At 43.6% G+C, this 14126-nt stretch overlaps 1 protein-coding gene across 3 annotated transcripts in view; it reads left to right on the top strand.

The window, feature by feature from the left end:
• HECTD4 (HECT domain E3 ubiquitin protein ligase 4) overlaps positions 1-12611 on the top strand; it is a 226643-nt gene extending 214032 nt beyond the window's left edge. For all 3 annotated transcript variants that reach the window (XM_044275799.1, XM_044275798.1, XM_044275797.1), the window contains exons 73-76: positions 232-398; positions 3776-3971; positions 4061-4283; positions 10207-12611. In XM_044275799.1, coding sequence (XP_044131734.1) covers positions 232-398; positions 3776-3971; positions 4061-4283; positions 10207-10343 — 723 coding nt within the window. In that variant the 3' untranslated portion in view covers positions 10344-12611. The remainder of the gene's footprint in view (positions 1-231; positions 399-3775; positions 3972-4060; positions 4284-10206) is intronic.
• Positions 12612-14126: the final 1515 nt, after the last annotated feature.

The following is a 14126-nucleotide window of genomic DNA, read 5'->3' as shown; positions in this document are numbered from 1 at the left end:
TAAGGTGTATTGAACACTGCTGGGATTAACTAGAATGTATCTGCACAACAGGCCATCACGTAATAGCAGTGCATTTGTGGCCAGTCTCACACACCATGTTGTATGTTTGGATATGGTCATTTACTCATACCTTTTTTTTGCACCCTTAGAAATTGATCCTTCTGTAATTGTGCTTGTAATCTGTAGAGTGACTTTTTTTCCCCAATATCTTTCACTTGTCTGTTTTCATAGTTAAATGATGAGGCTGAACTGGAATCTCTCTGTGCTGAAATGGCGTCACAGCATCTTCCTACCGATAGTCCAGACTCCCCCAACAAACCAAGCTGCAAATTTACCTATCCAACAATGACAGGGGAGGAGGTGGAACTGTGCACAAATGGAAGACACATTCCTGTTATGTGAGTACCTGAGGAAAGATCACTAAATCCAAATCATTCATATAATATACCCAATGATTTGACTATAAGTTTCTGATCTGAAGCACAGAATTCTATATTTAAGCTGCTTTTTTTTCACATCTGTTTTCCACATGAGAAGTTACGTACAATTGATTGTACAGTAGAGTGCAGAGAATTGATTAACCTGTTGGGGACACATGACGTACCGGTACGTCATGATGTCCTGGGACTTACAGAACCTGCGGTTTGCAGAGTTTACAGGTGGTTGCGGCGTGCATTGTAAAGGATTAGAACCCCAAAAGTTGAAGTCCCGAAGTGGGACAAAAAAAAAAGTGAAAAAAAAATTTGTTGAAAAAATTTAGTTTCAAGTAAAAATAAATAAAAATGTCATTTTCCCCAAATAAAGTTAAAAAAAAATTGGTAAAAAATAGGGGGAGGGGGAAAGGCTCTATAAAAATATCACATGACCTAACCCCTCAAATGAACAACGTAAAAAATAAAAACTGTGCTAAATAAACCATTTTTTGTCACCTTACATCACAAAAAGTGTAATAGCAAGCGATCAAAAAGTCATGTGCACCCCAAAATAGTGCCAATCAAACCGTCATCTCATCGCGCAAAAAATGAGACCCTACCTAACATAATTGCCCAAAAACTGAAAACACTATGGCTCTCAGACTATGGAAACACTTAGGCCTTTTTCACACTTGCGTTGTTAGGATCCGGTGTACACTTCCGTTGCCGGAAGTGCCTGCCGGATCCGTAACACCACTAGTGAACTGAAAGCATTTGAAGACTAATCAGTCTTCAAAATGCGTTCAGTGTTACTGTGGCAGCCAGGACGCTATTAAAGTCCTGGTTGCCATAGTAGTAGTGGGGAGCAGTATAATTACCGCCCGTGCGGCTCCCGGGGCGCTCCAGAATGACGTCAGAGCGCCCCATGCGCATGGATCACGTGATCCATGCGCGTGGGGCGCCCTGACGTCACTCTGAAGCGCCCCGGGAGCCGCACTGACGGTAAGTATACTGCTCCCCCACTCCCCACTACATTTTACCATGGCAAACAGGACTTTAGCGTCCTGGCAGCCATGGTAACCATTCAGAAAAAGCTAGACGTCGGACCCGGTAATGCGCCGAAACGACGTTAACTTAAGGCCGGATCCGGAATAATGCCTTTCAATGGGCATTAAATCCGGATCCGGCCTTGCGGCAAGTGTTCAGGGTTTTTGGCCGGAGCAAAAAGCGCAGCATGCTGCGGTATTTTCTCCGGCCAAAAAACGTTCCGGTCCTGAACTGAAGACATCCTGATGCATCCTGAACGGATTTCTCTCCATTCAGAATGCACTGGGATTTTTCCAGCATAGAGCCCCGACAACGTAACTCTATGCCGGAAAAGAAATACGCAAGTGTGAAAGAGCCCTAAAACATGATTTTTCTTTTTGTTTAAAAAATGAAATCATTGTATAAAACTTACATAAATAAAAAAAAGGATACATATTAGGTATAGCCGTGTCTGTAATAACTTGCTCTATAAAATATCACATGACCTAAACCCTCAGGTGAATACCGTAAAAAAATAAAAACTGTGTCACGGAAGGGTATCGCCGCATCCGTGACAACCTGCTCTATAAAAATACCACATGATCTAACCAGTCAGATGAATGTTGTAAATAACAAAAAATAAAAACGGTACCAAAACAGCTATTTCTTGTTACCTTGCCTCACAAAAAGTGTAATATAGAGCAACCAAAAATCATATGTACCCTAAAATAGTAGCAACAAAACTGCAACCCTATCCCGTAGTTTCTAAAATGGGGTCACTTTTTTGGGCGTTTATACTCTAGGGGTGCATTAGGGGGGCTTCTAATGGGACATGGTGTAAAAAAAAACAGTCCAGCAAAATCTGCCTTCCAAAAACCGTATGGCATTCCTTTCCTTCTGCGCCTTGCCGTGTGCCTGTACAGCGGGGGTTACGACCACATATGGGGCGTTTCTGAATTTTGTATCTCTATTTTCCATTAATTCTTGTGGAACACTTAAAGGGTTAACAAAGTTTGTAAAATCCGTTTTGAATACCTTGAGGGGTGTAGTGTCTAGAATGGGGTAATTTTTGGGTGGTTTCTATTATGTAAGCCTCACAAAGTGACTTCAGACCTGAACTGGTCCTTAAAAAGTGGGTTTTTTGAAAATTTCTGAAAAATTTCAAGATTTGCTTCTAAACTTCTAAGCCTTGTAACATCCCCAAAAACTAAAATGTCATTCCCAAAATGATCCAAACATGAAGTAGACATACGGCAAATATAAAGTAATAACTATTTGTTTAGTTATTACTATGTATTATAGAAGTAGAGAAATAGAAATTCGAAAAAATTTTGGGCAAATTTGGCATTTTTTTTTATAAATAAAAATGTATTTTTTTTACTCCATTTTACCAGTGTCATAATGTACAATATGTGACGAAAAAACAATCTCAGAATGGCCTGGATAAGTCAAGGCGTTTTAAAGTTATCACCACATAAAGTAACACTGGTTAGATTTGCAAAAAATGGCCTGGTCCTTAAGGTGAAAATGAGCCCGGTCCTTAAGGAGTTAAGTACATGTATGGGGAAACTTTATTTCTGGTTTCCTGCTACATGTAAGGAACAGCATTGACAGTAGTCATACTGTATTAATAATCCTGCCACTGAGTGTCCATTCTTTCTGGGTAGATGAATAGAGTTTTCTGGCCAGATTTGGTATCATTTGCAGAGCCAGAGTCCCTGGCTATAAATCAGCCTGCTTATGTAGTTGGTGCATTTTGGTAAGGCTACTTTCACACTCGCGTTTTGGCTTTCTGTTTGTGAGATCCGTTCAGGGCTCTCACAAGCGGTCCAAAACGGATCAGTTTGCATTCTAATGCATTCTGAATCTAAAAGGATCTGCGCAGAATGCATCAGTTCAGTCTCCATTCCGCTTTGGAGACTGCTTGCTCTGTGAACTCTTCCTAAATATTGCAGCAGCTTATAACAAGCACTCATACCAAATTGTGATCATCTTGCAAGAAGAGTCCAAGGCACTGGCCAAATGAAGTATAGGATGATTTATTTAGAGCACATACAGCTTGAGAGGTGTTGAAATGTTGCTGCTTTTGGCTGAATTGGCTGCTGTCTCTGCATCAAGGTGAAACACCTTGCAAAAGCAAAATGGTATGACATTTTTAATAAAGACTGTAACAATGAAATAAAATCAGTGCAAAGGTATCAATATCCTTCAAGTCTTTCATCCCCCATAATATTTATGACATGAATTTAATGTTTAGGGTGGAAAAACAAATTTTAGGGGACATTTGAAAAATACCTGGCTACTAAACCATTATTGCCTATGACTTTGTCTTCCAGCTGGGAGAACAAGGATATATACGCATCAGGAATCCGAAGCCTCCGCATGCGTGAGCTAAAGAACCCGGACTGTATGACCGCTGTACGTGCTGGGTTGGGCTCAATCATTCCCCTACAGCTTCTAACCAGCCTGACAGCCCTGGAGATGGAGCTTAGAACATGTGGACTGCCATTTATCAATTTGGAGTTTTTAAAGGTACAAGTCTTACAAACTTAGAGGCAAGCTTAGAGCACACATTTATTTTATGGTATCCCTCAATGCACCATTCCTTTGTCCTGTTCTAGGCTCACACCATGTATCAAGTGGGTCTTATGGAGACTGACCAGCACATAGAGTTTTTCTGGTGTGCATTGGAGATGTTTACTCAGGAAGAACTTTGTAAGTTCATAAAATTTGCCTGCAATCAGGAGCGCATTCCCTTCACATGTCCTTGTAAGGATGGAGGGCCTGATACTGCACATGTTCCACCTTACCCCATGAAGATTGCACCACCTGATGGAGCTACAGGTAAAAACAGACAAGTGACTGTGCCTGAAAATTTGTGTAGTGTTGTGGAGTATGTAAAATATAATCTTTAAAGGGATTATCCAGCTTTTCTAATATGGATCCTATAATCAGCGACTGTTCTAAGTATTGCAGCCTTGTTCCATTCACTTGATTGGGACAATGCTGTGATACTGAGAACACCTACATGAGCGACAAGACCTATTTAAACAGCTGATTGCAGGGGAGCCAAGGGTTAGGCTACACACGATGGTAAAAAAAAATGGACACCCTGTCAGTTTTTCATCGTACTTTTTCAACCATTTGTGCATCCATATTCTGGCTGAAAAACAACCATTAAGGCTTCATGCACACGTATTTTGTTCAGTTGCTGTTCCGTTTTTTTTGCGGATGGGATGCGGACCCAGTATGTCCGTTCCGTAGCCCCACAAAAAAAAATAGAACATGTCCTATTCTTGTCCGTTTTAGGCATTGTTACAATGGATCCGCAAAAAAAAAAAAAAAAACGGATGTCATGCGTTTTTTTTTTTTTTTTTTTTTGCGGACTGCAAAACACGGCCGTGTGCATGTAGCCTAAAACAAATGATTTTCACTGGGTTTTTTTAAGTTAAAACCCCAAATCCCGGCAGTTTCCTCATTATATATACAATGCCTTGAAAAAAGTATTCGTACCCCTTGAACTTTTCCAAATTTTTTCCTGTTATACCCACAAACTTATATGGATTTTATGTGGTAGACCAACACAAAGTAGCAATAATGTGTTAAGTGATAAAAAAAATTTGGCCCATTCTTTGCAATGTGAACAGTAATTTTCAAGTCTTGTCACAGATTCTCAATGGGATTTAGGTCTGTATTTGGGGCCAATCTAACACATGAATATGGTTTGATCTAAACTATTGCGCTATAGCTCTGGCTGCATGTTTAGGGTCATTGTCCTGCTGGAAGGTGAACCTCTGCCCCAGTCTCAAGTCCTCTACCAGGATTTTCCTCCAGGATTGCCCTGTATTTAGCTCCATCCATCTTCCTACTAACTATAGTTCCCTGTCCCTGCTGAAAAAGTATCCCTAACGCATGATGCTGCCACCACCATGTTTAACAATGGGGTTGGTGTGTTCAGGGTGAGGTGCAGTGTTGGTGGTCTCGCTTGTATCATTGGGGGACACAGAAGACCATGGGGTATAGCTGGTGCCACTAGGAGGCAACACTAAGCAAAAAAGTGTGAGCTCCTCCTTAGCTATACCCCCCCCAGGTTCGGGCTACAGGCGGGCTCTAACCACCTGTTTCCCCACACTTGAGGGGGGAGTCGGGTGGGTCCTCAAGCCTGCTGCTCGTTCCACTGGAAGACAAGGGGGAACAGTGGATCTCAAATCCACTGTTACCCGCCAGCTACAGTGTCGCCTTATCTGCTACTGGAAGTCCCCCCCTGTTACCGATGTAGCCGCCCTCCCCAAGGGTCAACACACTGACTAAGGTGACAGCGGAATCGGGGTGGGCAGAAACCGTCTGGGAAAGTATATTACCTACCTCCCCTGCTGGCTCCCATGTGCCTGAGCCCCCCCTTCTCCTGTGTTCTCTAACTAAATATAGGAATATAAGTTTTTCTTAAAACCTTGGCCCTTTCCCAGTAACTGGTGACTCACCAGCCCTCAGTCCCACCTCCAGTCCCTAGCCCCTCTCACTTTCCTCCAGGCCCTGCAGTGCATTCCCGGCAGTCAAATGTCTCCCTTGGTGGCCACTGCTTTTCTCCTCTGGGCATCGGTACGCCTGTTCCCGGCCTCCCTTGTTTCCCATTGGCACTCCCACTCCCTCCCCTCTCCCTGCATTGCCGTCCCAACCGGAAGTTCGTCTGGTTGGCCCCGCCCGTACATGAGGTCCCTGCTCTGCGGCCTACTAGGCTGCATCTTCCAGAGTTTTTTTGGGGGCAGGAACTGTATTTTCAGAGTGCGAAAATTTCACGCCCATGTCTTCGCCACACCAGCTGCCCTATGAGCCCTGCCCCCTACCTACTACTTAACCCCTTCCTTGCCTCAGAACTTTGTGGCTGGGGGAAAATAAGTACTGGGTTCTATGCTGAGTGGTTACTGTACTGGTCATTAGTGCAGAAGGCCATGGGTTCACATACCCTAGTTCTGTTTTTATTAGGGCTGTATGGCGGGGTAATTGCACTTCCACTGGATACTATACATCCTGTAGCATTACCCTCCTTCCATAGGCGGAGAAGTTGCACTACCACTGGATCCTGTACTTCCGTAGTAGGAGTATTTGCACTTACACTGGGTACTGTACATTCTGTAGCATTAGTACAGACTATCGCATTACCCTCCTTACTATACAGAGTAATTGCATTTCCACCGAATACCATATGTCCTGCCGCATTACCCCCTCCGCAGGCGGAGTAACTGCACTAATACTGGATATCATCCGTCCTGTCGGATTTCCACCTTCTTTAGGTGGATTAGTTGTACCACAATTGCATACTGTAGATCCTGTAGCCTTACCCTCCTTCCATTGGCGGAGTAGTTGCACAACCAGTAGTACTTGCACTACCACTGGAAACTGTCCATCTTGTTGGTTTCCCCTCTTTCCGTAGGCGGAGTAATGGCTTGAACATTGACTACCGTGAATACTCTCAATTCTTCCTTGTCACATTGCATCCCGTTCCATGGGTGGCCTATTTACTAGACACGGTACCTACAATCGCCTTCTCCCCCATCCTAGGTGGTCTTTTGGCACTACTTCTGGATACTGTGACTACTTTACACTGTCCCGTTCCCTAGGTAGTCATTGTATGGATTGGTGTCGGGCGCCTACGTGGCAGCCTCTGTCTTCCAGGTAGGCCTGTGGCTCACTGATCAGGTGTCTGGCTCTCATGCAGTATCCTAGGGTTCGAAACCTACTAATGGACAAGACATAAAAGTCCTTGGAATTTTTTTAACAGGGTGTTTGCACACCACATACCTTTCCTTGTTCCTTGAGTCCCTGTGAGGAGCATTCTAATTTTGACTGTCATTGGCACACTCAGCTTCCACACTCCTTCAGTAGGTGGAACGTCTGCATTGATTGCCATATTTTCTTCCTTCTCAGGTAAAGTATTGCGCTAGCACCAGTTCATGGTGCCTACTACTGTTTGACCTCAATTTAAGTTGGAATCTCTTCTGGCCCTAGAGGCCATAGTTGCTGGTATGGCCTCCCACCTATGAGGCAGTCTTTGTGTTGGCCATAGATATTATGGCTACTCCTGTTCCGTGGCTACTACTGTGTGACCCCTTCCCAGGGGAAGTATTTGCGTTCATCCTTCAAATGGCGACAGTCACTGCGTTCTGGCTTACGTGACGCATTGGCGGGGGGCACTGCATCTATGGTTTTTACCTCATGCCCTTCCTCTATGTGGAGTATCGGCCCTGGCATTTCGTTGGTATCTACACAGCATTCCTTCTTCTAGGGGGTGCAACCTTCTTGCTAGTTGTAGTTGTGCCTACATTTCCTTCTCCCACATGTGGAACTGGGCTCATGTTCTGCCCTCACTGGGTGCGATAGATCCAGCAGGCATTTTATGTATTGTGTACCTGATGCATTACCCTGACAGGTACTTTTATTCCTTATGGTGCTGTCAAATGCCCATACCAAGCCATGCTACTGGTGATGGGTTTGCTCACTTCTGGTGGGCATTAGTACGGTTTTCTGTAACTGGTATAACCTACCGATTTCTATAGCGCTGGCTTAGCGCCTTGTTCCCTTTACATGTAGTGCATCTACATGCACTGCTACGGTGACAACATCAGCATTACCTCCTTGTGGAGTTTACATATGCACTTATTCAGTTTGCATATGTGAGTTGTCTGCATTGCTCTCCTCCCTGGGTCCAGCGGTCATACTGTAATTGTTGTCACCCCTAAGTGCTGGTTCTCTACTGAGCTGCACCAGCCTCTTCTACTTCTCCCCTTCCGCAGGGCGAGTAGTTGCACTTTCCCCAGATACGGTTTCTGCCTGCTCGGCCAGTTTCCATAGCCATTGGGTTCTCGTATGCCCCCTTTCTGCTGTGGAGTGCCTGCGCTGGTGGTATTGGTTCTGTTACCAGTTTTTTTCTGGGACTTTGTGGCGTTCGGTGTCCACACTCTCTTCCTGGCATAGTTTTTATATCATCTCTGGTTCCTGTCTGCCCGTTTTGTACATTCCTCTGATAACCCCACTCTCCTTCTTTAGGCGGAGTTGTCCCACAGTGGCGGTCGATAGTGTCGGATGGGTTTACACAACATTCATATTTATGTCCTTTTGGCCTAGGTGTTTTTTTCTTTAGCTTCTGGTTAGGTCTGCCAATTCAGGCAGCCTTCCATGCTTCCATGGAGTATCAGACTGCTTCTCTTCTCTCTTGTTATTGACTTTAAGGTCCTCCTCTACATGCCTCTGCTTACCACATTGTCATTCTCCTTGGGAAATACTCTTATAAAGAAAACCCCTTGGCCGTAGGTCTGAAGCGGACGTTTTTGATCCCGGAGCGCACACTTTTCCTACCAGGTTACTCCCTATTTTTTTGTTGGGGTTTTGGGTCGATTCCACTGCCTTGTTCCCATTGGGTTTTTTCACTCCCTCAAGAATCTTTTCTTGTGAGCCATTTTCATGCCTGACATCCAGGTTCTCTAGCCTTAACTTGTTCGGCATGGTTCCGCTGGAGTGTTCTTCTCTTCTGCAGCCTGGTATGGAGTTGGGATTTTTGCCTTCTGGCACCCCTACTTCTTCCCCCATGGTTGTCACATCTGCAGTTCTCTGGCCCTTGATAGCCAGACCAAACGCCATTTTCAGTTCGTCTTCTTCCAATCAGTATTCCACTGAGTGGTTTCTTTTTGCACTGCTCCTTCGCACGCTGCCCATTACCATCTTTCATAGAATTCCCCTCTTTTTTTTTTCTTCTCAGGCCATGTTGTGACTGTTGATAACTCTAGGGTGTTTTTTTCCTGGGGTTTTGATCCTTGGGTTTCACTTCCTAGAAGTATTCTGGATCCAGGCTATGTTTCTCTCTCCTGTATCTTCCGCAGTCGCTCCGTTTGTTCTGGTGACTGACTTGCCTTCATTCTTGTCCATCTTGTGGATATTCTGTGTGCTCTCCACTTCTTCTGAAGTCTCCTAAGCTGTGGCTTATATTCCCTGGGCTGTTCTTACTTCTGCCTAGCCAGAGCCTCTGCGTATTCAGCCTCTCTCTGGCTGGCCTTCCTGGGAATAGTTTTTCCTGTCCCTTTTCGGGGTTCTTTGGGTGTCCTTCCCCCGCATTTCTGCGGGGACTTATGACTGGCCTTGGATTCGTTCTGTTTTTGTTCCCTCTCCATAGTATTGCTCTTTAACGTCCCATGGTCTTCTGTGTCCCCCAATGATACGAGCGAGAAAATAGGATTTTTTTTTTGCCACACACAGCGTTTTGCATTTTGGCCAAAAAGTTCAACTTTGGTCTCATCTGACCAGAGCACCACCTTCCACATGTTTGCTGTGTCACCTACATGGCTTGTGGCAAACTGCAAACGGGACTTCTTATAGCTTGCTTTCAAAACTAGCTTTGCTCTTGCCATTTTTCAATAAAGGCCAGATTTGTAGAGTACACCCACTAGTGTTGGGCGAAGCGAGCTTCGGACGCTTCATCCGAAGTCGCTTCATTCAAGACTTCGGAATAATACTGTAAGGACATCTGTCTCCGTACAGTATTAGAATGTATGGGCTCCGATGAGCCGAAGTAAGTTATTCGCAAAGTCGCTCGTGACTTCGTTGAATAACTTCAGTAGTTGATTTTTAAAGCGGAAAACCACTTAAAAACTTGAAACCGAACTCTGCTTCAGTTCTGATATTAGAAAGCTGGATAACTACTTAACTATCAGCACACAGCACAGACCATCACATACTTCCACTACTGTTGGCTAACCTTGAAAAATGCATTTTGCAGGTTCACCAGACTCCAGGTACATCCGTGTGGAGACCTGCATGTTCATGATAAAGCTCCCACAGTACTCTTCCCTTGACATCATGCAGGAGAAACTGCGGCATGCCATTCATTATCGAGAAGACCCACTCAGTGGTTGAACCTGGAAGGAGAGACCAGACTGTTTATATGGGAGCTCTTACAGCTCAAAAGCTTGCCCCATGGACAGAACACTAAGGAAACAAGATAGCTAAACTTTTTGTTTTGTTCTGCCCAAACCTGCACACTTACCTTTGTATTTGTGAAGTCTCTGGTGGGGTTTTTGCCTTGTTTGTGAATTGTTTGTAGAATAATTTTAGTACCGATGATGTGAGCAGACAACTTGATTTACACCTCAAATACAGAAGAGTCTCAGAGCTCTGGATGTTTGGGACATAATAAAAAAAAAATGGCTATTTTATACATTGACTGGAGGAAGATGAACAAAGGTTATCTGTATATAAGAATACATAAGGTAATATAATTTAATGATAAATTATTTCCAGGGTACAGGAATGTAACACACTGGATATAGAGCTGTGAAAAAAAAATATTTTTTTTAATTTTGTTATTTTGCTAAATGATATTTAAGTTCTAATAGGCACTGGATACTGCTGGCTGTGAACAGCCCCATGCTAAGGTGAATTTACCATTTTAATATGCTCAGTATATAGGGGCTCGTGCTGCACAGGAATTTTCTTTCATTGAAAAGTTGTTCTTTTTTATTTTAAACTATTGGTTTTATTTGAAGTTTGCTAGTTCATTTTTAGACTGTTGTGGGTCCAGCTGATGGTGAACACTGGAGAACTTGAATCTGTGGCCTTATGCTGGTGAGAATTGGAAGGTGATGGAGCACATGCAGAGATATACACAATGCAATGTATTTAATAAGGGCTTGGACCATATGCAGCACAGAGAAAGGGTAGATTACTATTTTGTGTGGGTGGTTTTTGCAGTTAGTTTTGCCCATCCAGCTTTGTGATTATGGTATAAGCACAGGACTTTCTAATTGTCAATGGAAATGTGCTACTTTTCTGACGGGCTTCCCCCTACACCAGTAGGTTGACAGTTAGTGTTTATATAGTACAGAACATGAGAGCCATGGTCGTCAGAAACAATAATGGCATTGTCAACTGGAAACTGTCACTCATCCTATGACTTACAATTAAAATTTCGGACTTGTTTCCAGTAAATGAGTAAAACATATAGTAACACTACTAGACTGAATGCAGCTTTATAGCGCTAACCCTTATGTCTGGAGTGACTACCTTATTTTCAGGTATATGTATTATGTGAGAATGCACCAAGAAGATGTATTATTGGGTAGATGCAGACTACCTAGTTTGATAATCCATGTCCAACCTATGTTCACTAAATATTGGTTCATACAATCCCTTGCTACCTTGAGATAATATTGACTAACAATGAAAGGTGATGGCACAGATTTAGGCAGTCAGTGCCTTATTGCACCTCAAGCTTTGGACTAGAAAAGGTGAATTCTTTCTCAATGAGAGCCCCCTCATACTAACTCCGAACGTGTTTCTCTATGCAGGGATCCTTTATCTATGCAGAGACACCAAGCAGAAAACTGTAACATTATACTTGTCCTGGTATGATGCTGCCATTATTCAACTTACAAGGCATCCATAGAAGCAGTCTTGTTTAGAAATGGCCCATATCATCACTAGGGCTGCCACTGCCTCATGAGATGTACTTGTTACATGGTCACATAATTGTTAGTGTAGGGAAAGAACATGGCCATTCTAGAGCCATAATCTAAGAAGACAGACGGTAGAGCTTCCTTATTTGATATATGGGGGCACAATCTGATGACACCATAGACAGACCTTTATTTTAGATGTTTACTGGAAGCCCTGTCCAGTTTCCACATCTGTAAAAATTACTCAAATGACTATAGTATTGTGTCTTACAAGCTGGAAGAACAATATAGAGATGCACATTTTTGTTGGCAATTCCTACTTGAGAAAGGTAAATGTGAAAGCTTTATTCTAGAAATTAGATGGGGGTAGCAGCCAGAACTGCTGCTTTTCTCCAGCATTTAAGCCCCCAATGAACCCCACCAGTCTTGCCAGTTAGATGGCCTTATTATGTTGGCACCGTGGGTGGGGAGTGTCCCACCTGACATCGAAACACTTTAGCAGTGGGTTTAAGTGAACCATATCTACTTTTTGAGCCCTAAAAGTGTGCTGTACAGTTGATGTATATTTATTATTGCAGTTATCTATGGTTGCATTTAACAAATCCTTTTAACTCATTGCCATTCCCCTTGTCTGTACCGTTATTTAAAACACTGCTGTGTAAACGAAGCATACTAAGCAAGAAAAGTGTCATGAGAATAAAAAAACAAAACAAAACTGAGTTTGAATGTCCTCCTGCTAGACTTGTTTCTTATTTCATACACTACATGCTAGAGATTAGGAAAAAGATATATGGGTGACATGCAAAAACTTGCACTTTGACATTTATGAAAAAAATATGTACAAACTTTATTGACCTGTATTAATCCATGGAATCCCTTTTGGCTATCAAATCAAATAAAGTGAGTGAGGATTACACATAGCCACCATCACCAAACTAGGTTGTTAGTAGGAAACTGAAGATGGTAAACTGGTGACTCTCAAGAGGGTGCATGGAACACTGGTACGAGCTAATGCCTAATCCCAGGCCATGTACATGTGGCCAGTAGCCTTAAATACAAGGGGGGTCATTTATCAAACTGGTGTAAAGTAGAACTGGCTTAGTTGCCAATAGCAACCAATCAGACTCCTTTCATTTTCCAAAGGAGCTGTTCAAAATGAAAGGTGGAATCTGATTGGTTGCTATGGGCAACTAAGCCAGTTCTGCTTTACACCAGTTTGATAAATGACAATCGAGGTGTTTCGTCCAGGCAATTGTCTAACTGAATGTGATATGTGCATTCCCTTATGTCCTACCAGCAGCACAGATGGGGTTAACCACCCCCGTGGACTGGTAGGACCGGCGGAATTATTAATGAGCCCAAGTAAATCATTCAATTAAATACCCCCTATAAAGCGTGGCTAGCCGGACATGTGAACAGACGCGCATCTGCTGAGCTCCTGCACACCCTCTGCAATTTATCAGGCATAATACACGGTTTGCCCCGGAAACTGCCTTCCCGAAACATCCAGGACCCCTCCGGTAGCTGCTAGAATCCACACACAGCGGCCATGACCAAAGGAAAGGAGGTGAGAGGAGTGGATAAAGATATCCAAGATGGCGCCGGAGCAGCAACTCGCAGACGCTCAGACCACGTGAGGCTGCGGTTAAGTTGGGTAAATATGCCTGTTCCGCGACAGCTTCTACCACAAAGAGGTATGAATATCCTAATGTTGAATATTCTTTGTAGCCTCAGTATAGAAGTATTGGGCGGGGAAGAGGGGGAAGGGAAGGGGTATCCAATATATGTAAAGGGCTATGATCACCCGGGGTATTGATTAAGCTGGATCTGTTAGCAGTTGTAAAGCAGGAGTTGAGGCACTGTATTTTACCCAGCCTTCCCAGATCTTGAAGAATTTAGCGTAGGTTCTTAATTCCCAAGCTGAAAGTTCTTCCATGTGGAAAATATGATTAAGGCCTCATGCACACGACCGTTGTGTGCATCCGTTCCGTTGTCTGTGATTTTCTGTTGAAAACTCGGAAAATGCACCGTTTGTCGTCCGTGATCCGTGTTTCCTGTCCGTCAAAAAAATATGACCTGTCTGTGACCGGCCGGGCGCTCCTCCTTCTGGTAAGTGACAGGTCTGTGCTATAAGCAATGCGCCGCACAGACCTTTCACTTACCAGTAGGAGGAGCGCCCGTCCGGTCACAGACAGCGCAGGTAAGTATAATGCTTCTAAAATTGCTAAGTAACCATGGCAGCCAG

Source organism: Bufo gargarizans, chromosome 1, assembly GCF_014858855.1.
Source record: "Bufo gargarizans isolate SCDJY-AF-19 chromosome 1, ASM1485885v1, whole genome shotgun sequence".
NCBI lineage: Eukaryota > Metazoa > Chordata > Amphibia > Anura > Bufonidae > Bufo > Bufo gargarizans.
The sequence above is the reverse complement of the archived record's forward strand: the minus strand, read 5'-3'. Positions and strand labels throughout refer to the sequence as shown.